Here is a 24,245-nt window from a genome sequence, read left to right on the forward strand (position 1 = left end):
GGACAGGGACAAGGCCAAGGACAAGGCCAGGGACAGGGCCACGGAAGCGGTCAGGGCCAGGGACAAGGCCAGGGTCAGGGACAAGGCCAGGGTCAGGGACAAGGCCAGGGAAGCGGCCAGGGTCAGGGACAAGGACAGGGACAAGGCCAGGGTCAGGGCCAAGGACAGGGACAAGGCCAGGGTCAGGGCCAAGGACAGGGACAAGGTCAAGGTCAAGGTCAAGGTCAAGGTCAAGGTCAAGGTCAGGGACAAGGACAGGGCCAGGGAAGCGGACAGGGTCAGGGACAGGGCCAGGGAAGCGGTCAGGGACAGGGCCAGGGAAGCGGTCAGGGACAGGGAAGCGGTCAGGGACAAGGTCAGGGACAGGGCCAGGGAAGCGGTCAGGGACAAGGTCAGGGACAGGGCCAGGGAAGTGGTCAGGGACAGGGTCAGGGACAGGGACAGGGAAGCGGTCAGGGACAGGGTCAGGGACAGGGCCAGGGAAGCGGTCAGGGACAGGGCCAGGGAAGCGGTCAGGGACAGGGTCAGGGACAGGGCCAGGGAAGCGGCCAGGGACAGGGTCAGGGACAGGGCCAGGGAAGCGGCCAGGGACAGGGCCAGGGAAGCGGTCAGGGACAGGGCCAGGGACAAGGCCAGGGAAGCGGTCAGGGACAGGGCCAGGGAAGCGGACAAGGCCAGGGACAGGGCCAGGGACGCGGTCAGGGACAGGGTCAGGGACAAGGCCAGGGAAGTGGTCAGGGACAGGGTCAGGGACAGGGACAGGGAAGCGGTCAGGGACAGGGTCAGGGACAGGGCCAGGGAAGCGGTCAGGGACAGGGTCAGGGACAGGGAAGCGGTCAGGGACAGGGTCAGGGACAGGGACAGGGAAGCGGTCTGGGACAGGGTCAGGGACAGGGCCAGGGAAGCGGTCAGGGACAGGGTCAGGGACAGGGCCAGGGAAGCGGTCAGGGACAGGGAAGCGGCCAGGGACAGGGTCAGGGACAGGGCCAGGGAAGCGGCCAGGGACAAGGCCAGGGACAAGGCCAGGGAAGCGGTCAGGGCCAGGGAAGCGGACAAGGCCAGGGAAGCGGTCAGGGCCAGGGAAGCGGACAAGGCCAGGGACAGGGCCAGGGAAGCGGTCAGGGACAGGGCCAGGGAAGCGGTCAGGGACAAGGCCAGGGACAAGTCCAGGGAAGCGGTCAGGGACAAGGTCAGGGACAAGGCCAGGGTCAGGGAAGCGGTCAGGGACAAGGCCAGGGACAGGGACAAGGCCAGGGTCAGGGACAGGGACAAGGTCAGGGAAGCGGTCAGGGACAAGGCCAGGGTCAGGGACAGGGTCAGGGAAGCGGACAGGGTCAGGGAAGCTGTCAAGGCCAGGTACAGGGACATGGAAGTGGAAGAGGTCAGGGAAGAAGTCAACAGAAGGGTCAGGGATGTGGTCATTGAAGTGGACATGGGACTTTTGCTTAATGCTTACTGGAGATCTTTTCAATTCAGTGTTAATCCTATGGCATGGTTTCCTTGTTTGCTCAACTGTTTTGAAAGCTTTTCGGTCTGCTCCACCTCAAATAAAGAATTGCTTGATTTGAAGAGTTGGGTTTTTTTTTGGTATTATTTGGCTGTTTCTCACAGTGCTTTTAAGTTCCTCTCCTTGAGACCTGGGTAGGGTTGCACCAGCCATTCGTAAGTTCTTAAATTAGAACGTTAAGACCACAAGGCTTTAATAACCACTAGCTAGTTTGTGACTAAATCTACACTATTTGGTTGCACCAGTTGTTCGTAAGTCAGGACGTAGTTCGTAAACTCTCTGCTGAGTAATGTGTAGTTTCATAGAGGCTTACCCTCATCCAAATAGAAACCTTTTACGTGAGCAGAACTGTTTAAATGCAATGAAGTTTAATTCTTAAATTTCTAATCACTCTTGTCTCACCTATACTAACGGTAAAAATTTAGTTTCATTTAAAACTATACACTAACTAGCTATTTGTATGTAAATGGAATTCAGAAACCGCAAGACGGCTCAAACACTGAAAGAAACCTCAATGCCTTTTTCGTTTGAAGAGTCCAACATGAAACAGACAGAGGCTTGCTGTAGATCAGGGATAGGCAACTCCGGTCTTTCAGGGCCACTAGGTGTGTTTAACTAGGTTTGGAGCTAAACTCTGTTGTTAGTAAAGGTCTACATGTCAAATAAATGGGGTGAAAAAGGGGGAATGAAAGACTTTAGTTTTTGAGAATGTTGATCACACTGTCTTCATCCCAGTTTTCACTTGCTTTGGCCATTTAAAAAAAAATATATAATCATTTAAACCTTTACTCTTCTTCTGCAAAACTATGACTGGAATGAACAATGGACCCCTGTTAGCGAATTGCACGGAGAAATATATGATCCTGCGGCATACGGTCAACAACAAAAAGATACACCGTTTTGAGTCATTTGACTCGTGTCACGCGGGTTCCACCTACTGGTCAAAACGGTGTAATGAGACAATCCTAATGAGACCTTTTACAAAACTGCAAGTATTTTCATAACAGTGTAATGTTTTCAGTATAATTTAAACATAAATACTATGAAACATTAGGGTCTTTGCTAGTCAAACCATTTACGTGCAATTGAAATACGGCTTTATAGCTAAAATATTATGTGAACAGTAAAATAATTAACACCCATCCTATGGTTTGACTAGTACTTTTATGAAATATTGCAGTTCGTTCTTCATTTCAGTTATCTGGCTATGGATTACAAGTTAATCAGTCCTGTGCTGCGGGTCAGTGTTTAATGGTCGATGGGTGGCGCTACAAACACATCAGTCCCTCACAACTAGTTTACATTTAAAGAACTAACATCATATTCTCATATTCATAACAGTTACAGCTGCTTTTAATATCTGTCCCCGTTTAGAGAATTCAGAGTAAATATTAACACCGTGAACTTATTAATATATATTTTAATTCTTGTACGGTATCACAACATGACCGCTGTACCACCTGACCACTGCAGATTCATTTCGCAGTTGATTGTGTTGCCGTAGAAAAGCACAATCCTCTCGTAATTAGGCTACCTTAATTATTATGACATGGCTTGAATGCAGCTTTCAGCTCATCCAACCCCCATCAAACACACCTGAACAAGCTAATTAAGGCCTTCCAGACTACTGGAAAGCTACAGGCAGGTGAGCTTGATCAACGTTGGAATTGATCTCCTTGGATTTTTTAGGAACCCATTTTACACAGAGTTTGCTACTGCAGCAACACGTGTTGGTTTAGCTTTGTGTGCTTCTTCTGACGCACAAATTCAGGGCCTTTTCCAGCAGAGTTTGTTGTGAGATCACAGGTCGGGAGGATGACCGCTCGAGTGGATTTCTCGTTGATTGCTGCTTTGTTGTATCTGTTCGGATACTTGAGCATCGCTCATGCTATTCAAAGACGTAACACAGGTGACAAGATCTGTTGACTTCATTACACAACCAGAAGAAATGCAGAAACAAGTGGCTCAGTGTTAGAGAGTAATTAACAGTTTAGGAATGTGTAGGCTTTAAAAGTCTTGATCTGAACAGACACGTAGAATCTGTATTTAAAGCCCTGATACACAAATGCTGAAGCCACACTCTCTGGCCTCTGAAAATGATCCTCTTGAATCCTCTAGTGGATGGTTTTTGTCCGGCGACGCTGACGTTCGTGCCGGCCCGTCGAGGATGTTCTTCTGATGAAGACTGCCCTGGAGGACACAAATGCTGTCGATTTGACTGTGGGCCTGTTTGTGTGCTGCCTGTTTTCAGTGAGTTTCATTTAATGGCTGCTAAGGGTCTTAAAACAACACCCGTAACCCGTTGAATTCCATGTTGGTTTTAAGCAGAAATTTTTCCTTGTTCTCGTCTGAAGTAGGTTTTGAATCTATCACTTAGGATAGATTAATGCACAGGATGACTTCACAAAAGAGGAATAATACTAACTTGCTGTTCATGCTTTGAGTGTGTCGTGCTGTATATTGAAGTGGCTGACTATGTGCACAAACTAAAGCTGACCGTCTGTGTGCACGCAGTGAAGCCGGGTCAGTGTCCCTTACCAGAGATGATCCCACTGTGTGCTGAAAGCTGTTTCCATGATGGCCAGTGTCCTGCCACACAGAAGTGTTGCCCAACCACCGGTGGCTTTGCATGCAGCGAACCACGTGGTCAGGGAAGAGGTCAGATGAGCTGTCAGGGACATGGACCGGTTCGTGGACAGGGCCAGGGAAGCGGCCAGGGTCAGGGACAGGGCCAGGGAAGCGGCCAGGGTCAGGGACAGGGCCAGGGTCAGGGACAGGGACAGGGAAGCGGCCAGGGTCAGGGACAGGGCCAGGGAAGCGGCCAGGGTCAGGGACAGGGCCAGGGAAGCGGCCAGGGTCAGGGACAGGGCCAGGGAAGCGGCCAAGGTCAGGGACAGGGCCAGGGAAGTGGACAGGGACAGGGCCAGGGACAAGGTCAGGGACAAGGCCAGGGAAGCGGTCAGGGCCAGGGACGCGGTCAGGGACGCGGTCAGGGACAGGGACAAGGTCAGGGAAGCGGCCAGGGACAAGGCCAGGGACAAGGCCAGGGACAGGGCCAGGGACAGGGACAAGGCCAGGGCCAGGGACAGGGCCAGGGAAGCGGTCAGGGACAGGGTCAGGGACAGGGCCAGGGAAGCGGTCAGGGTCTGGGACAAGGCCAGGGAAGCGGACAGGGTCAGGGACAGGGCCAGGGAAGCGGTCAGGGCCAGGGCCAGGGAAGCGGTCAGGGCCAGGGCCAGGGAAGCGGTCAGGGACAGGGCCAGGGAAGCGGCCAGGGACAGGGCCAGGGACAAGGACAGGGCCAGGGACGCGGTCAGGGACAAGGTCAGGGACAGGGACAAGGCCAGGGAAGCGGTCAGGGACAAGGCCAGGGAAGCGGTCAGGGACAAGGCCAAGGAAGCGGTCAGGGCCAAGGCCAGGGTCAGGGCCAAGGACAGGGACAAGGCCAGGGTCAGGGCCAAGGACAGGGCCAAGGACAGGGACAAGGCCAAGGACAGGGACAAGGCCAAGGTCAAGGACAAGGCCAGGGACAGGGCCAGGGAAGCGGTCAGGGCCAAGGCCAGGGTCAGGGACAAGGCCAGGGTCAGGGACAAGGCCAGGGACAAGGCCAGGGACAGGGACAAGGCCAAGGCCAGGGACAGGGCCAGGGAAGCGGTCAGGGCCAGGGACAAGGCCAGGGTCAGGGACAAGGCCAGGGACAAGGCCAGGGTCAGGGACAAGGCCAGGGAAGCGGCCAGGGTCAGGGCCAAGGACAGGGACAAGGCCAGGGTCAGGGCCAAGGACAGGGACAAGGCCAGGGTCAGGGCCAAGGACAGGGACAAGGCCAAGGTCAAGGTCAAGGTCAGGGACAAGGACAGGGCCAGGGAAGCGGACAGGGTCAGGGACAGGGCCAGGGAAGCGGTCAGGGACAGGGCCAGGGAAGCGGTCAGGGACAGGGCCAGGGAAGCGGTCAGGGACAGGGAAGCGGTCAGGGACAAGGTCAGGGACAGGGCCAGGGAAGCGGTCAGGGACAAGGTCAGGGACAGGGCCAGGGAAGCGGTCAGGGACAAGGTCAGGGACAGGGCCAGGGAAGTGGTCAGGGACAGGGTCAGGGACAGGGACAGGGAAGCGGTCAGGGACAGGGACAGGGAAGCGGTCAGGGACAGGGTCAGGGACAGGGCCAGGGAAGCGGTCAGGGACAGGGCCAGGGAAGCGGTCAGGGACAGGGTCAGGGACAGGGCCAGGGAAGCGGTCAGGGACAGGGCCAGGGAAGCGGTCAGGGACAGGGTCAGGGACAGGGCCAGGGAAGCGGCCAGGGACAGGGTCAGGGACAAGGCCAGGGAAGCGGCCAGGGACAGGGCCAGGGAAGCGGTCAGGGACAGGGCCAGGGACAAGGCCAGGGAAGCGGTCAGGGAGAGGGCCAGGGAAGCGGACAAGGCCAGGGACAGGGCCAGGGACGCGGTCAGGGACAGGGTCAGGGACAAGGCCAGGGAAGTGGTCAGGGACAGGGTCAGGGACAGGGACAGGGAAGCGGTCAGGGACAGGGTCAGGGACAGGGCCAGGGAAGCGGTCAGGGACAGGGTCAGGGACAGGGAAGCGGTCAGGGACAGGGTCAGGGACAGGGACAGGGAAGCGGTCTGGGACAGGGTCAGGGACAGGGCCAGGGAAGCGGTCAGGGACAGGGTCAGGGACAGGGCCAGGGAAGCGGTCAGGGACAGGGAAGCGGCCAGGGACAGGGTCAGGGACAGGGCCAGGGAAGCGGCCAGGGACAAGGCCAGGGAAGCGGTCAGGGCCAGGGAAGCGGACAAGGCCAGGGAAGCGGTCAGGGCCAGGGAAGCGGACAAGGCCAGGGACAGGGCCAGGGAAGCGGCCAGGGACAGGGCCAGGGAAGCGGTCAGGGACAGGGCCAGGGAAGCGGTCAGGGACAGGGCCAGGGAAGCGGTCAGGGACAAGGCCAGGGACAAGGCCAGGGAAGCGGTCAGGGACAAGGTCAGGGACAAGGCCAGGGTCAGGGAAGTGGTCAGGGACAAGGCCAGGGTCAGGGACAGGGACAAGGCCAGGGTCAGGGACAGGGACAAGGTCAGGGAAGCGGTCAGGGACAAGGCCAGGGTCAGGGACAGGGACAAGGTCAGGGAAGCGGACAGGGTCAGGGAAGCTGTCAAGGCCAGGTACAGGGACATGGAAGTGGAAGAGGTCAGGGAAGAAGTCAACAGAAGGGTCAGGGATGTGGTCATTGAAGTGGACATGGGACTTTTGCTTAATGCTTACTGGAGATCTTTTCAATTCAGTGTTAATCCTATGGCATGGTTTCCTTGTTTGCTCAACTGTTTTGAAAGCTTTTCGGTCTGCTCCACCTCAAATAAAGAATTGCTTGATTTGAAGAGTTGGGTTTTTTTTTGGTATTATTTGGCTGTTTCTCACAGTGCTTTTAAGTTCCTCTCCTTGAGACCTGGGTAGGGTTGCACCAGCCATTCGTAAGTTCTTAAATTAGAACGTTAAGACCACAAGGCTTTAATAACCACTAGCTAGTTTGTGACTAAATCTACACTATTTGGTTGCACCAGTTGTTCGTAAGTCAGGACGTAGTTCGTAAACTCTCTGCTGAGTAATGTGTAGTTTCATAGAGGCTTACCCTCATCCAAATAGAAACCTTTTACGTGAGCAGAACTGTTTAAATGCAATGAAGTTTAATTCTTAAATTTCTAATCACTCTTGTCTCACCTATACTAACGGTAAAAATTTAGTTTCATTTAAAACTATACACTAACTAGCTATTTGTATGTAAATGGAATTCAGAAACCGCAAGACGGCTCAAACACTGAAAGAAACCTCAATGCCTTTTTCGTTTGAAGAGTCCAACATGAAACAGACAGAGGCTTGCTGTAGATCAGGGATAGGCAACTCCGGTCTTTCAGGGCCACTAGGTGTGTTTAACTAGGTTTGGAGCTAAACTCTGTTGTTAGTAAAGGTCTACATGTCAAATAAATGGGGTGAAAAAGGGGGAATGAAAGACTTTAGTTTTTGAGAATGTTGATCACACTGTCTTCATCCCAGTTTTCACTTGCTTTGGCCATTTAAAAAAAAATATATAATCATTTAAACCTTTACTCTTCTTCTGCAAAACTATGACTGGAATGAACAATGGACCCCTGTTAGCGAATTGCACGGAGAAATATATGATCCTGCGGCATACGGTCAACAACAAAAAGATACACCGTTTTGAGTCATTTGACTCGTGTCACGCGGGTTCCACCTACTGGTCAAAACGGTGTAATGAGACAATCCTAATGAGACCTTTTACAAAACTGCAAGTATTTTCATAACAGTGTAATGTTTTCAGTATAATTTAAACATAAATACTATGAAACATTAGGGTCTTTGCTAGTCAAACCATTTACGTGCAATTGAAATACGGCTTTATAGCTAAAATATTATGTGAACAGTAAAATAATTAACACCCATCCTATGGTTTGACTAGTACTTTTATGAAATATTGCAGTTCGTTCTTCATTTCAGTTATCTGGCTATGGATTACAAGTTAATCAGTCCTGTGCTGCGGGTCAGTGTTTAATGGTCGATGGGTGGCGCTACAAACACATCAGTCCCTCACAACTAGTTTACATTTAAAGAACTAACATCATATTCTCATATTCATAACAGTTACAGCTGCTTTTAATATCTGTCCCCGTTTAGAGAATTCAGAGTAAATATTAACACCGTGAACTTATTAATATATATTTTAATTCTTGTACGGTATCACAACATGACCGCTGTACCACCTGACCACTGCAGATTCATTTCGCAGTTGATTGTGTTGCCGTAGAAAAGCACAATCCTCTCGTAATTAGGCTACCTTAATTATTATGACATGGCTTGAATGCAGCTTTCAGCTCATCCAACCCCCATCAAACACACCTGAACAAGCTAATTAAGGCCTTCCAGACTACTGGAAAGCTACAGGCAGGTGAGCTTGATCAACGTTGGAATTGATCTCCTTGGATTTTTTAGGAACCCATTTTACACAGAGTTTGCTACTGCAGCAACACGTGTTGGTTTAGCTTTGTGTGCTTCTTCTGACGCACAAATTCAGGGCCTTTTCCAGCAGAGTTTGTTGTGAGATCACAGGTCGGGAGGATGACCGCTCGAGTGGATTTCTCGTTGATTGCTGCTTTGTTGTATCTGTTCGGATACTTGAGCATCGCTCATGCTATTCAAAGACGTAACACAGGTGACAAGATCTGTTGACTTCATTACACAACCAGAAGAAATGCAGAAACAAGTGGCTCAGTGTTAGAGAGTAATTAACAGTTTAGGAATGTGTAGGCTTTAAAAGTCTTGATCTGAACAGACACGTAGAATCTGTATTTAAAGCCCTGATACACAAATGCTGAAGCCACACTCTCTGGCCTCTGAAAATGATCCTCTTGAATCCTCTAGTGGATGGTTTTTGTCCGGCGACGCTGACGTTCGTGCCGGCCCGTCGAGGATGTTCTTCTGATGAAGACTGCCCTGGAGGACACAAATGCTGTCGATTTGACTGTGGGCCTGTTTGTGTGCTGCCTGTTTTCAGTGAGTTTCATTTAATGGCTGCTAAGGGTCTTAAAACAACACCCGTAACCCGTTGAATTCCATGTTGGTTTTAAGCAGAAATTTTTCCTTGTTCTCGTCTGAAGTAGGTTTTGAATCTATCACTTAGGATAGATTAATGCACAGGATGACTTCACAAAAGAGGAATAATACTAACTTGCTGTTCATGCTTTGAGTGTGTCGTGCTGTATATTGAAGTGGCTGACTATGTGCACAAACTAAAGCTGACCGTCTGTGTGCACGCAGTGAAGCCGGGTCAGTGTCCCTTACCAGAGATGATCCCACTGTGTGCTGAAAGCTGTTTCCATGATGGCCAGTGTCCTGCCACACAGAAGTGTTGCCCAACCACCGGTGGCTTTGCATGCAGCGAACCACGTGGTCAGGGAAGAGGTCAGATGAGCTGTCAGGGACATGGACCGGTTCGTGGACAGGGCCAGGGAAGCGGCCAGGGTCAGGGACAGGGCCAGGGAAGCGGCCAGGGTCAGGGACAGGGCCAGGGTCAGGGACAGGGACAGGGAAGCGGCCAGGGTCAGGGACAGGGCCAGGGAAGCGGCCAGGGTCAGGGACAGGGCCAGGGAAGCGGCCAGGGTCAGGGACAGGGCCAGGGAAGCGGCCAAGGTCAGGGACAGGGCCAGGGAAGTGGACAGGGACAGGGCCAGGGACAAGGTCAGGGACAAGGCCAGGGAAGCGGTCAGGGCCAGGGACGCGGTCAGGGACGCGGTCAGGGACAGGGACAAGGTCAGGGACAAGGCCAGGGACAAGGCCAGGGACAAGGCCAGGGACAGGGCCAGGGACAGGGACAAGGCCAGGGCCAGGGACAGGGCCAGGGCCAGGGAAGCGGTCAGGGACAGGGTCAGGGACAGGGCCAGGGAAGCGGTCAGGGTCTGGGACAAGGCCAGGGAAGCGGACAGGGTCAGGGACAGGGCCAGGGAAGCGGTCAGGGCCAGGGCCAGGGAAGCGGTCAGGGCCAGGGCCAGGGAAGCGGTCAGGGACAGGGCCAGGGAAGCGGCCAGGGACAGGGCCAGGGACAAGGACAGGGCCAGGGACGCGGTCAGGGACAAGGTCAGGGACAGGGACAAGGCCAGGGAAGCGGTCAGGGACAAGGCCAGGGAAGCGGTCAGGGACAAGGCCAAGGAAGCGGTCAGGGCCAAGGCCAGGGTCAGGGCCAAGGACAGGGACAAGGCCAGGGTCAGGGCCAAGGACAGGGCCAAGGACAGGGACAAGGCCAAGGACAGGGACAAGGCCAAGGTCAAGGACAAGGCCAGGGACAGGGCCAGGGAAGCGGTCAGGGCCAAGGCCAGGGTCAGGGACAAGGCCAGGGTCAGGGACAAGGCCAGGGACAAGGCCAGGGACAAGGCCAGGGACAGGGACAAGGCCAAGGCCAGGGACAGGGCCAGGGAAGCGGTCAGGGCCAGGGACAAGGCCAGGGTCAGGGACAAGGCCAGGGACAAGGCCAGGGTCAGGGACAAGGCCAGGGAAGCGGCCAGGGTCAGGGCCAAGGACAGGGACAAGGCCAGGGTCAGGGCCAAGGACAGGGACAAGGCCAGGGTCAGGGCCAAGGACAGGGACAAGGCCAAGGTCAAGGTCAAGGTCAGGGACAAGGACAGGGCCAGGGAAGCGGACAGGGTCAGGGACAGGGCCAGGGAAGCGGTCAGGGACAGGGCCAGGGAAGCGGTCAGGGACAGGGCCAGGGAAGCGGTCAGGGACAGGGAAGCGGTCAGGGACAAGGTCAGGGACAGGGCCAGGGAAGCGGTCAGGGACAAGGTCAGGGACAGGGCCAGGGAAGCGGTCAGGGACAAGGTCAGGGACAGGGCCAGGGAAGTGGTCAGGGACAGGGTCAGGGACAGGGACAGGGAAGCGGTCAGGGACAGGGACAGGGAAGCGGTCAGGGACAGGGTCAGGGACAGGGCCAGGGAAGCGGTCAGGGACAGGGCCAGGGAAGCGGTCAGGGACAGGGTCAGGGACAGGGCCAGGGAAGCGGTCAGGGACAGGGCCAGGGAAGCGGTCAGGGACAGGGTCAGGGACAGGGCCAGGGAAGCGGCCAGGGACAGGGTCAGGGACAAGGCCAGGGAAGCGGCCAGGGACAGGGCCAGGGAAGCGGTCAGGGACAGGGCCAGGGACAAGGCCAGGGAAGCGGTCAGGGAGAGGGCCAGGGAAGCGGACAAGGCCAGGGACAGGGCCAGGGACGCGGTCAGGGACAGGGTCAGGGACAAGGCCAGGGAAGTGGTCAGGGACAGGGTCAGGGACAGGGACAGGGAAGCGGTCAGGGACAGGGTCAGGGACAGGGCCAGGGAAGCGGTCAGGGACAGGGTCAGGGACAGGGAAGCGGTCAGGGACAGGGTCAGGGTCAGGGACAGGGAAGCGGTCTGGGACAGGGTCAGGGACAGGGCCAGGGAAGCGGTCAGGGACAGGGTCAGGGACAGGGCCAGGGAAGCGGTCAGGGACAGGGAAGCGGCCAGGGACAGGGTCAGGGACAGGGCCAGGGAAGCGGCCAGGGACAAGGCCAGGGAAGCGGTCAGGGCCAGGGAAGCGGACAAGGCCAGGGAAGCGGTCAGGGCCAGGGAAGCGGACAAGGCCAGGGACAGGGCCAGGGAAGCGGCCAGGGACAGGGCCAGGGAAGCGGTCAGGGACAGGGCCAGGGAAGCGGTCAGGGACAAGGCCAGGGACAAGGCCAGGGAAGCGGTCAGGGACAAGGTCAGGGACAAGGCCAGGGTCAGGGAAGTGGTCAGGGACAAGGCCAGGGTCAGGGACAGGGACAAGGCCAGGGTCAGGGACAGGGACAAGGTCAGGGAAGCGGTCAGGGACAAGGCCAGGGTCAGGGACAGGGACAAGGTCAGGGAAGCGGACAGGGTCAGGGAAGCTGTCAAGGCCAGGTACAGGGACATGGAAGTGGAAGAGGTCAGGGAAGAAGTCAACAGAAGGGTCAGGGATGTGGTCATTGAAGTGGACATGGGACTTTTGCTTAATGCTTACTGGAGATCTTTTCAATTCAGTGTTAATCCTATGGCATGGTTTCCTTGTTTGCTCAACTGTTTTGAAAGCTTTTCGGTCTGCTCCACCTCAAATAAAGAATTGCTTGATTTGAAGAGTTGGGTTTTTTTTTGGTATTATTTGGCTGTTTCTCACAGTGCTTTTAAGTTCCTCTCCTTGAGACCTGGGTAGGGTTGCACCAGCCATTCGTAAGTTCTTAAATTAGAACGTTAAGACCACAAGGCTTTAATAACCACTAGCTAGTTTGTGACTAAATCTACACTATTTGGTTGCACCAGTTGTTCGTAAGTCAGGACGTAGTTCGTAAACTCTCTGCTGAGTAATGTGTAGTTTCATAGAGGCTTACCCTCATCCAAATAGAAACCTTTTACGTGAGCAGAACTGTTTAAATGCAATGAAGTTTAATTCTTAAATTTCTAATCACTCTTGTCTCACCTATACTAACGGTAAAAATTTAGTTTCATTTAAAACTATACACTAACTAGCTATTTGTATGTAAATGGAATTCAGAAACCGCAAGACGGCTCAAACACTGAAAGAAACCTCAATGCCTTTTTCGTTTGAAGAGTCCAACATGAAACAGACAGAGGCTTGCTGTAGATCAGGGATAGGCAACTCCGGTCTTTCAGGGCCACTAGGTGTGTTTAACTAGGTTTGGAGCTAAACTCTGTTGTTAGTAAAGGTCTACATGTCAAATAAATGGGGTGAAAAAGGGGGAATGAAAGACTTTAGTTTTTGAGAATGTTGATCACACTGTCTTCATCCCAGTTTTCACTTGCTTTGGCCATTTAAAAAAAAATATATAATCATTTAAACCTTTACTCTTCTTCTGCAAAACTATGACTGGAATGAACAATGGACCCCTGTTAGCGAATTGCACGGAGAAATATATGATCCTCCGGCATACGGTCAACAACAAAAAGATACACCGTTTTGAGTCATTTGACTCGTGTCACGCGGGTTCCACCTACTGGTCAAAACGGTGTAATGAGACAATCCTAATGAGACCTTTTACAAAACTGCAAGTATTTTCATAACAGTGTAATGTTTTCAGTATAATTTAAACATAAATACTATGAAACATTAGGGTCTTTGCTAGTCAAACCATTTACGTGCAATTGAAATACGGCTTTATAGCTAAAATATTATGTGAACAGTAAAATAATTAACACCCATCCTATGGTTTGACTAGTACTTTTATGAAATATTGCAGTTCGTTCTTCATTTCAGTTATCTGGCTATGGATTACAAGTTAATCAGTCCTGTGCTGCGGGTCAGTGTTTAATGGTCGATGGGTGGCGCTACAAACACATCAGTCCCTCACAACTAGTTTACATTTAAAGAACTAACATCATATTCTCATATTCATAACAGTTACAGCTGCTTTTAATATCTGTCCCCGTTTAGAGAATTCAGAGTAAATATTAACACCGTGAACTTATTAATATATATTTTAATTCTTGTACGGTATCACAACATGACCGCTGTACCACCTGACCACTGCAGATTCATTTCGCAGTTGATTGTGTTGCCGTAGAAAAGCACAATCCTCTCGTAATTAGGCTACCTTAATTATTATGACATGGCTTGAATGCAGCTTTCAGCTCATCCAACCCCCATCAAACACACCTGAACAAGCTAATTAAGGCCTTCCAGACTACTGGAAAGCTACAGGCAGGTGAGCTTGATCAACGTTGGAATTGATCTCCTTGGATTTTTTAGGAACCCATTTTACACAGAGTTTGCTACTGCAGCAACACGTGTTGGTTTAGCTTTGTGTGCTTCTTCTGACGCACAAATTCAGGGCCTTTTCCAGCAGAGTTTGTTGTGAGATCACAGGTCGGGAGGATGACCGCTCGAGTGGATTTCTCGTTGATTGCTGCTTTGTTGTATCTGTTCGGATACTTGAGCATCGCTCATGCTATTCAAAGACGTAACACAGGTGACAAGATCTGTTGACTTCATTACACAACCTGAAGAAATGCAGAAACAAGTGGCTCAGTGTTAGAGAGTAATTAACAGTTTAGGAATGTGTAGGCTTTAAAAGTCTTGATCTGAACAGACACGTAGAATCTGTATTTAAAGCCCTGATACACAAATGCTGAAGCCACACTCTCTGGCCTCTGAAAATGATCCTCTTGAATCCTCTAGTGGATGGTTTTTGTCCGGCGACGCTGACGTTCGTGCCGGCCCGTCGAGGATGTTCTTCTGATGAAGACTGCCCTGGAGGACACAAATGCTGTCGATTTGACTGTGGGCCTGTTTGTGTGCTGCCTGTTTTCAGTGAGTTTCATTTAATGGCTGCTAAGGGTCTTAAAACAACACCCGTAACCCGTTGAATTCCATGTTGGTTTTAAGCAGAAATTTTTCCTTGTTCTCGTCTGAAGTAGGTTTTGAATCTATCACTTAGGATAGATTAATGCACAGGATGACTTCACAAAAGAGGAATAATACTAACTTGCTGTTCATGCTTTGAGTGTGTCGTGCTGTATATTGAAGTGGCTGACTATGTGCACAAACTAAAGCTGACCGTCTGTGTGCACGCAGTGAAGCCGGGTCAGTGTCCCTTACCAGAGATGATCCCACTGTGTGCTGAAAGCTGTTTCCATGATGGCCAGTGTCCTGCCACACAGAAGTGTTGCCCAACCACCGGTGGCTTTGCATGCAGCGAACCACGTGGTCAGGGAAGAGGTCAGATGAGCTGTCAGGGACATGGACCGGTTCGTGGACAGGGCCAGGGAAGCGGCCAGGGTCAGGGACAGGGCCAGGGAAGCGGCCAGGGTCAGGGACAGGGCCAGGGAAGCGGCCAGGGTCAGGGACAGGGCCAGGGTCAGGGACAGGGCCAGGGAAGCGGCCAGGGTCAGGGACAGGGCCAGGGAAGCGGCCAGGGTCAGGGACAGGGCCAGGGAAGCGGCCAGGGTCAGGGACAGGGCCAGGGAAGCGGCCAAGGTCAGGGACAGGGCCAGGGAAGTGGACAGGGACAGGGCCAGGGACAAGGTCAGGGACAGGGCCAGGGAAGCGGTCAGGGCCAGGGACGCGGTCAGGGACGCGGTCAGGGACAGGGACAAGGTCAGGGAAGCGGCCAGGGACAAGGCCAGGGACAAGGCCAGGGACAGGGCCAGGGACAGGGACAGGGACAAGGCCAGGGCCAGGGACAGGGCCAGGGCCAGGGAAGCGGTCAGGGACAGGGTCAGGGACAGGGCCAGGGAAGCGGTCAGGGTCTGGGACAAGGCCAGGGAAGCGGACAGGGACAGGGTCAGGGACAGGGCCAGGGAAGCGGTCAGGGACAGGGCCAGGGAAGCGGTCAGGGACAAGGCCAGGGTCAGGGCCAGGGCCAGGGAAGCGGTCAGGGACAGGGCCAGGGAAGCGGCCAGGGACAAGGACAGGGCCAGGGACGCGGTCAGGGACAAGGTCAGGGACAGGGACAAGGCCAGGGAAGCGGTCAGGGACAAGGCCAGGGAAGCGGTCAGGGACAAGGCCAAGGAAGCGGTCAGGGCCAAGGCCAGGGTCAGGGCCAAGGACAGGGACAAGGCCAGGGTCAGGGCCAAGGACAGGGCCAAGGACAGGGACAAGGCCAAGGACAGGGACAAGGCCAAGGTCAAGGACAAGGCCAGGGACAGGGCCAGGGAAGCGGTCAGGGCCAAGGCCAGGGTCAGGGACAAGGCCAGGGTCAGGGACAAGGCCAGGGACAAGGCCAGGGACAGGGACAAGGCCAAGGACAGGGACAAGGCCAAGGACAAGGCCAGGGACAGGGCCAGGGAAGCGGCCAGGGCCAGGGACAAGGCCAGGGTCAGGGACAAGGCCAGGGTCAGGGACAAGGCCAGGGAAGCGGCCAGGGTCAGGGACAAGGACAGGGACAAGGCCAGGGTCAGGGCCAAGGACAGGGACAAGGCCAGGGTCAGGGCCAAGGACAGGGACAAGGCCAAGGTCAAGGTCAAGGTCAGGGACAAGGACAGGGCCAGGGAAGCGGTCAGGGCCAGGGAAGCGGTCAGGGACAGGGCCAGGGAAGCGGTCAGGGACAGGGCCAGGGAAGCGGTCAGGGACAGGGAAGCGGTCAGGGACAAGGTCAGGGACAGGGCCAGGGAAGCGGTCAGGGACAAGGTCAGGGACAGGGCCAGGGAAGCGGTCAGGGACAAGGTCAGGGACAGGGCCAGGGAAGTGGTCAGGGACAGGGTCAGGGACAGGGACAGGGAAGCGGTCAGGGACAGGGTCAGGGACAGGGCCAGGGAAGCGGTCAGGGACAGGGCCAGGGAAGCGGTCAGGGACAGGGTCAGGGACAGGGCCAGGGAAGCGGCCAGGGACAGGGTCAGGGACAAGGCCAGGGAAGCGGCCAGGGACAGGGCCAGGGAAGCGGTCAGGGACAGGGCCAGGGACAAGGCCAGGGAAGCGGTCAGGGACAGGGCCAGGGAAGCGGACAAGGCCAGGGACAGGGCCAGGGACGCGGTCAGGGACAGGGTCAGGGACAAGGCCAGGGAAGTGGTCAGGGACAGGGTCAGGGACAGGGACAGGGAAGCGGTCAGGGACAGGGTCAGGGACAGGGCCAGGGAAGCGGTCAGGGACAGGGTCAGGGACAGGGAAGCGGTCAGGGACAGGGTCAGGGACAGGGACAGGGAAGCGGTCTGGGACAGGGTCAGGGACAGGGCCAGGGAAGCGGTCTGGGACAGGGTCAGGGACAGGGCCAGGGAAGCGGTCAGGGACAGGGTCAGGGACAGGGCCAGGGAAGCGGTCAGGGACAGGGAAGCGGCCAGGGACAGGGTCAGGGACAGGGCCAGGGAAGCGGCCAGGGACAAGGCCAGGGACAAGGCCAGGGAAGCGGTCAGGGCCAGGGAAGCGGACAAGGCCAGGGAAGCGGTCAGGGCCAGGGAAGCGGACAAGGCCAGGGACAGGGCCAGGGAAGCGGTCAGGGACAGGGCCAGGGAAGCGGTCAGGGACAAGGCCAGGGACAAGTCCAGGGAAGCGGTCAGGGACAAGGTCAGGGACAAGGCCAGGGTCAGGGAAGCGGTCAGGGACAAGGCCAGGGTCAGGGACAGGGACAAGGCCAGGGTCAGGGACAGGGACAAGGTCAGGGAAGCGGTCAGGGACAAGGCCAGGGTCAGGGACAGGGTCAGGGAAGCGGACAGGGTCAGGGAAGCTGTCAAGGCCAGGTACAGGGACATGGAAGTGGAAGAGGTCAGGGAAGAAGTCAACAGAAGGGTCAGGGATGTGGTCATTGAAGTGGACATGGGACTTTTGCTTAATGCTTACTGGAGATCTTTTCAATTCAGTGTTAATCCTATGGCATGGTTTCCTTGTTTGCTCAACTGTTTTGAAAGCTTTTCGGTCTGCTCCACCTCAAATAAAGAATTGCTTGATTTGAAGAGTTGGGTTTTTTTTTGGTATTATTTGGCTGTTTCTCACAGTGCTTTTAAGTTCCTCTCCTTGAGACCTGGGTAGGGTTGCACCAGCCATTCGTAAGTTCTTAAATTAGAACGTTAAGACCACAAGGCTTTAATAACCACTAGCTAGTTTGTGACTAAATCTACACTATTTGGTTGCACCAGTTGTTCGTAAGTCAGGACGTAGTTCGTAAACTCTCTGCTGAGTAATGTGTAGTTTCATAGAGGCTTACCCTCATCCAAATAGAAACCTTTTACGTGAGCAGAACTGTTTAAATGCAATGAAGTTTAATTCTTAAATTTCTAATCACTCTTGTCTCACCTATACTAACGGTAAAAATTTAGTTTCATTTAAAACTATACACTAACTAGCTATTTGTATGTAAATGGAATTCAGAAACCGCAAGACGGCTCAAACACTGAAAGAAACCTCAATGCCTTTTTCGTTTGAAGAGTCCAACATGAAACAGACAGAGGCTTGCTGTAGATCAGGGATAGGCAACTCCGGTCTTTCAGGGCCACTAGGTGTGTTTAACTAGGTTTGGAGCTAAACTCTGTTGTTAGTAAAGGTCTACATGTCAAATAAATGGGGTGAAAAAGGGGGAATGAAAGACTTTAGTTTTTGAGAATGTTGATCACACTGTCTTCATCCCAGTTTTCACTTGCTTTGGCCATTTAAAAAAAAATATATAATCATTTAAACCTTTACTCTTCTTCTGCAAAACTATGACTGGAATGAACAATGGACCCCTGTTAGCGAATTGCACGGAGAAATATATGATCCTGCGGCATACGGTCAACAACAAAAAGATACACCGTTTTGAGTCATTTGACTCGTGTCACGCGGGTTCCACCTACTGGTCAAAACGGTGTAATGAGACAATCCTAATGAGACCTTTTACAAAACTGCAAGTATTTTCATAACAGTGTAATGTTTTCAGTATAATTTAAACATAAATACTATGAAACATTAGGGTCTTTGCTAGTCAAACCATTTACGTGCAATTGAAATACGGCTTTATAGCTAAAATATTATGTGAACAGTAAAATAATTAACACCCATCCTATGGTTTGACTAGTACTTTTATGAAATATTGCAGTTCGTTCTTCATTTCAGTTATCTGGCTATGGATTACAAGTTAATCAGTCCTGTGCTGCGGGTCAGTGTTTAATGGTCGATGGGTGGCGCTACAAACACATCAGTCCCTCACAACTAGTTTACATTTAAAGAACTAACATCATATTCTCATATTCATAACAGTTACAGCTGCTTTTAATATCTGTCCCCGTTTAGAGAATTCAGAGTAAATATTAACACCGTGAACTTATTAATATATATTTTAATTCTTGTACGGTATCACAACATGACCGCTGTACCACCTGACCACTGCAGATTCATTTCGCAGTTGATTGTGTTGCCGTAGAAAAGCACAATCCTCTCGTAATTAGGCTACCTTAATTATTATGACATGGCTTGAATGCAGCTTTCAGCTCATCCAACCCCCATCAAACACACCTGAACAAGCTAATTAAGGCCTTCCAGACTACTGGAAAGCTACAGGCAGGTGAGCTTGATCAACGTTGGAATTGATCTCCTTGGATTTTTTAGGAACCCATTTTACACAGAGTTTGCTACTGCAGCAACACGTGTTGGTTTAGCTTTGTGTGCTTCTTCTGACGCACAAATTCAGGGCCTTTTCCAGCAGAGTTTGTTGTGAGATCACAGGTCGGGAGGATGACCGCTCGAGTGGATTTCTCGTTGATTGCTGCTTTGTTGTATCTGTTCGGATACTTGAGCATCGCTCATGCTATTCAAAGACGTAACACAGGTGACAAGATCTGTTGACTTCATTACACAACCAGAAGAAATGCAGAAACAAGTGGCTCAGTGTTAGAGAGTAATTAACAGTTTAGGAATGTGTAGGCTTTAAAAGTCTTGATCTGAACAGACACGTAGAATCTGTATTTAAAGCCCTGATACACAAATGCTGAAGCCACACTCTCTGGCCTCTGAAAATGATCCTCTTGAATCCTCTAGTGGATGGTTTTTGTCCGGCGACGCTGACGTTCGTGCCGGCCCGTCGAGGATGTTCTTCTGATGAAGACTGCCCTGGAGGACACAAATGCTGTCGATTTGACTGTGGGCCTGTTTGTGTGCTGCCTGTTTTCAGTGAGTTTCATTTAATGGCTGCTAAGGGTCTTAAAACAACACCCGTAACCCGTTGAATTCCATGTTGGTTTTAAGCAGAAATTTTTCCTTGTTCTCGTCTGAAGTAGGTTTTGAATCTATCACTTAGGATAGATTAATGCACAGGATGACTTCACAAAAGAGGAATAATACTAACTTGCTGTTCATGCTTTGAGTGTGTCGTGCTGTATATTGAAGTGGCTGACTATGTGCACAAACTAAAGCTGACCGTCTGTGTGCACGCAGTGAAGCCGGGTCAGTGTCCCTTACCAGAGATGATCCCACTGTGTGCTGAAAGCTGTTTCCATGATGGCCAGTGTCCTGCCACACAGAAGTGTTGCCCAACCACCGGTGGCTTTGCATGCAGCGAACCACGTGGTCAGGGAAGAGGTCAGATGAGCTGTCAGGGACATGGACCGGTTCGTGGACAGGGCCAGGGAAGCGGCCAGGGTCAGGGACAGGGCCAGGGAAGCGGCCAGGGTCAGGGACAGGGCCAGGGAAGCGGCCAGGGTCAGGGACAGGGCCAGGGTCAGGGACAGAGCCAGGGAAGCGGCCAGGGTCAGGGACAGGGCCAGGGAAGCGGCCAGGGTCAGGGACAGGGCCAGGGAAGCGGCCAGGGTCAGGGACAGGGCCAGGGAAGCGGCCAAGGTCAGGGACAGGGCCAGGGAAGCGGCCAGGGACAGGGCCAGGGAAGTGGACAGGGACAGGGCCAGGGACAAGGTCAGGGACAGGGCCAGGGACAAGGACAGGGCCAGGGACGCGGTCAGGGACAAGGTCAGGGACAGGGACAAGGCCAGGGAAGCGGTCAGGGACAAGGCCAGGGAAGCGGTCAGGGCCAAGGCCAGGGTCAGGGCCAAGGACAGGGCCAAGGACAGGGACAAGGCCAAGGACAGGGACAAGGCCAAGGTCAAGGACAAGGCCAGGGACAGGGCCAGGGAAGCGGTCAGGGCCAAGGCCAGGGTCAGGGACAAGGCCAGGGTCAGGGACAAGGCCAGGGACAAGGCCAGGGACAGGGACAAGGCCAAGGACAGGGACAAGGCCAAGGACAAGGCCAGGGACAGGGCCAGGGAAGCGGTCAGGGCCAGGGACAAGGCCAGGGTCAGGGACAAGGCCAGGGTCAGGGACAAGGCCAGGGAAGCGGCCAGGGTCAGGGACAAGGACAGGGACAAGGCCAGGGTCAGGGCCAAGGACAGGGACAAGGCCAGGGTCAGGGCCAAGGACAGGGACAAGGCCAGGGTCAGGGCCAAGGACAGGGACAAGGCCAGGGTCAGGGCCAAGGACAGGGACAAGGCCAAGGTCAAGGTCAAGGTCAGGGACAAGGACAGGGCCAGGGAAGCGGACAGGGTCAGGGACAGGGCCAGGGAAGCGGTCAGGGACAGGGCCAGGGAAGCGGTCAGGGCCAGGGAAGCGGTCAGGGCCAGGGAAGCGGTCAGGGACAGGGAAGCGGTCAGGGACAAGGTCAGGGACAGGGCCAGGGAAGCGGTCAGGGACAAGGTCAGGGACAGGGCCAGGGAAGCGGTCAGGGACAAGGTCAGGGACAGGGCCAGGGAAGTGGTCAGGGACAGGGTCAGGGACAGGGACAGGGAAGCGGTCAGGGACAGGGTCAGGGACAGGGCCAGGGAAGCGGTCAGGGACAGGGCCAGGGAAGCGGTCAGGGACAGGGTCAGGGACAGGGACAGGGAAGCGGTCAGGGACAGGGTCAGGGACAGGGCCAGGGAAGCGGTCAGGGACAGGGCCAGGGAAGCGGTCAGGGACAGGGTCAGGGACAGGGCCAGGGAAGCGGCCAGGGACAGGGTCAGGGACAAGGCCAGGGAAGCGGCCAGGGACAGGGCCAGGGAAGCGGTCAGGGACAGGGCCAGGGACAAGGCCAGGGAAGCGGTCAGGGACAGGGCCAGGGAAGCGGACAAGGCCAGGGACAGGGCCAGGGACGCGGTCAGGGACAGGGTCAGGGACAAGGCCAGGGAAGTGGTCAGGGACAGGGTCAGGGACAGGGACAGGGAAGCGGTCAGGGACAGGGTCAGGGACAGGGCCAGGGAAGCGGTCAGGGACAGGGTCAGGGACAGGGAAGCGGTCAGGGACAGGGTCAGGGACAGGGACAGGGAAGCGGTCTGGGACAGGGTCAGGGACAGGGCCAGGGAAGCGGTCAGGGACAGGGTCAGGGACAGGGCCAGGGAAGCGGTCAGGGACAGGGAAGCGGCCAGGGACAGGGTCAGGGACAGGGCCAGGGAAGCGGCCAGGGACAAGGCCAGGGACAAGGCCAGGGAAGCGGTCAGGGCCAGGGAAGCGGACAAGGCCAGGGAAGCGGTCAGGGCCAGGGAAGCGGACAAGGCCAGGGACAGGGCCAGGGAAGCGGTCAGGGACAGGGCCAGGGAAGCGGTCAGGGACAAGGCCAGGGACAAGTCCAGGGAAGCGGTCAGGGACAAGGTCAGGGACAAGGCCAGGGTCAGGGAAGCGGTCAGGGACAAGGCCAGGGTCAGGGACAGGGACAAGGCCAGGGTCAGGGACAGGGACAAGGTCAGGGAAGCGGTCAGGGACAAGGCCAGGGTCAGGGACAGGGTCAGGGAAGCGGACAGGGTCAGGGAAGCTGTCAAGGCCAGGTACAGGGACATGGAAGTGGAAGAGGTCAGGGATGAAGTCAACAGAAGGGTCAGGGATGTGGTCATTGAAGTGGACATGGGACTTTTGCTTAATGCTTACTGGAGATCTTTTCAATTCAGTGTTAATCCTATGGCATGGTTTCCTTGTTTGCTCAACTGTTTTGAAAGCTTTTCGGTCTGCTCCACCTCAAATAAAGAATTGCTTGATTTGAAGAGTTGGGTTTTTTTTTGGTATTATTTGGCTGTTTCTCACAGTGCTTTTAAGTTCCTCTCCTTGAGACCTGGGTAGGGTTGCACCAGCCATTCGTAAGTTCTTAAATTAGAACGTTAAGACCACAAGGCTTTAATAACCACTAGCTAGTTTGTGACTAAATCTACACTATTTGGTTGCACCAGTTGTTCGTAAGTCAGGACGTAGTTCGTAAACTCTCTGCTGAGTAATGTGTAGTTTCATAGAGGCTTACCCTCATCCAAATAGAAACCTTTTACGTGAGCAGAACTGTTTAAATGCAATGAAGTTTAATTCTTAAATTTCTAATCACTCTTGTCTCACCTATACTAACGGTAAAAATTTAGTTTCATTTAAAACTATACACTAACTAGCTATTTGTATGTAAATGGAATTCAGAAACCGCAAGACGGCTCAAACACTGAAAGAAACCTCAATGCCTTTTTCGTTTGAAGAGTCCAACATGAAACAGACAGAGGCTTGCTGTAGATCAGGGATAGGCAACTCCGGTCTTTCAGGGCCACTAGGTGTGTTTAACTAGGTTTGGAGCTAAACTCTGTTGTTAGTAAAGGTCTACATGTCAAATAAATGGGGTGAAAAAGGGGGAATGAAAGACTTTAGTTTTTGAGAATGTTGATCACACTGTCTTCATCCCAGTTTTCACTTGCTTTGGCCATTTAAAAAAAATATATAATCATTTAAACCTTTACTCTTCTTCTGCAAAACTATGACTGGAATGAACAATGGACCCCTGTTAGCGAATTGCACGGAGAAATATATGATCCTGCGGCATACGGTCAACAACAAAAAGATACACCGTTTTGAGTCATTTGACTCGTGTCACGCGGGTTCCACCTACTGGTCAAAACGGTGTAATGAGACAATCCTAATGAGACCTTTTACAAAACTGCAAGTATTTTCATAACAGTGTAATGTTTTCAGTATAATTTAAACATAAATACTATGAAACATTAGGGTCTTTGCTAGTCAAACCATTTACGTGCAATTGAAATACGGCTTTATAGCTAAAATATTATGTGAACAGTAAAATAATTAACACCCATCCTATGGTTTGACTAGTACTTTTATGAAATATTGCAGTTCGTTCTTCATTTCAGTTATCTGGCTATGGATTACAAGTTAATCAGTCCTGTGCTGCGGGTCAGTGTTTAATGGTCGATGGGTGGCGCTACAAACACATCAGTCCCTCACAACTAGTTTACATTTAAAGAACTAACATCATATTCTCATATTCATAACAGTTACAGCTGCTTTTAATATCTGTCCCCGTTTAGAGAATTCAGAGTAAATATTAACACCGTGAACTTATTAATATATATTTTAATTCTTGTACGGTATCACAACATGACCGCTGTACCACCTGACCACTGCAGATTCATTTCGCAGTTGATTGTGTTGCCGTAGAAAAGCACAATCCTCTCGTAATTAGGCTACCTTAATTATTATGACATGGCTTGAATGCAGCTTTCAGCTCATCCAACCCCCATCAAACACACCTGAACAAGCTAATTAAGGCCTTCCAGACTACTGGAAAGCTACAGGCAGGTGAGCTTGATCAACGTTGGAATTGATCTCCTTGGATTTTTTAGGAACCCATTTTACACAGAGTTTGCTACTGCAGCAACACGTGTTGGTTTAGCTTTGTGTGCTTCTTCTGACGCACAAATTCAGGGCCTTTTCCAGCAGAGTTTGTTGTGAGATCACAGGTCGGGAGGATGACCGCTCGAGTGGATTTCTCGTTGATTGCTGCTTTGTTGTATCTGTTCGGATA

The 24,245-nt window shown here is 53.1% G+C and overlaps 1 protein-coding gene across 1 annotated transcript in view; it reads left to right on the top strand.

Moving 5' to 3' along the window:
* The window catches only part of LOC127942991 (hornerin-like), a 225,032-nt gene that overhangs the window by 107,118 nt on the left and 93,669 nt on the right, over positions 1–24,245 (top strand). The window contains exon 13 of the mRNA XM_052539059.1: positions 20,348–22,026. Coding sequence (XP_052395019.1) covers positions 20,348–22,026 — 1,679 coding nt within the window. The remainder of the gene's footprint in view (positions 1–20,347; positions 22,027–24,245) is intronic.

Source organism: Carassius gibelio, chromosome A22, assembly GCF_023724105.1.
Source record: "Carassius gibelio isolate Cgi1373 ecotype wild population from Czech Republic chromosome A22, carGib1.2-hapl.c, whole genome shotgun sequence".
Lineage (NCBI taxonomy): Eukaryota > Metazoa > Chordata > Actinopteri > Cypriniformes > Cyprinidae > Carassius > Carassius gibelio.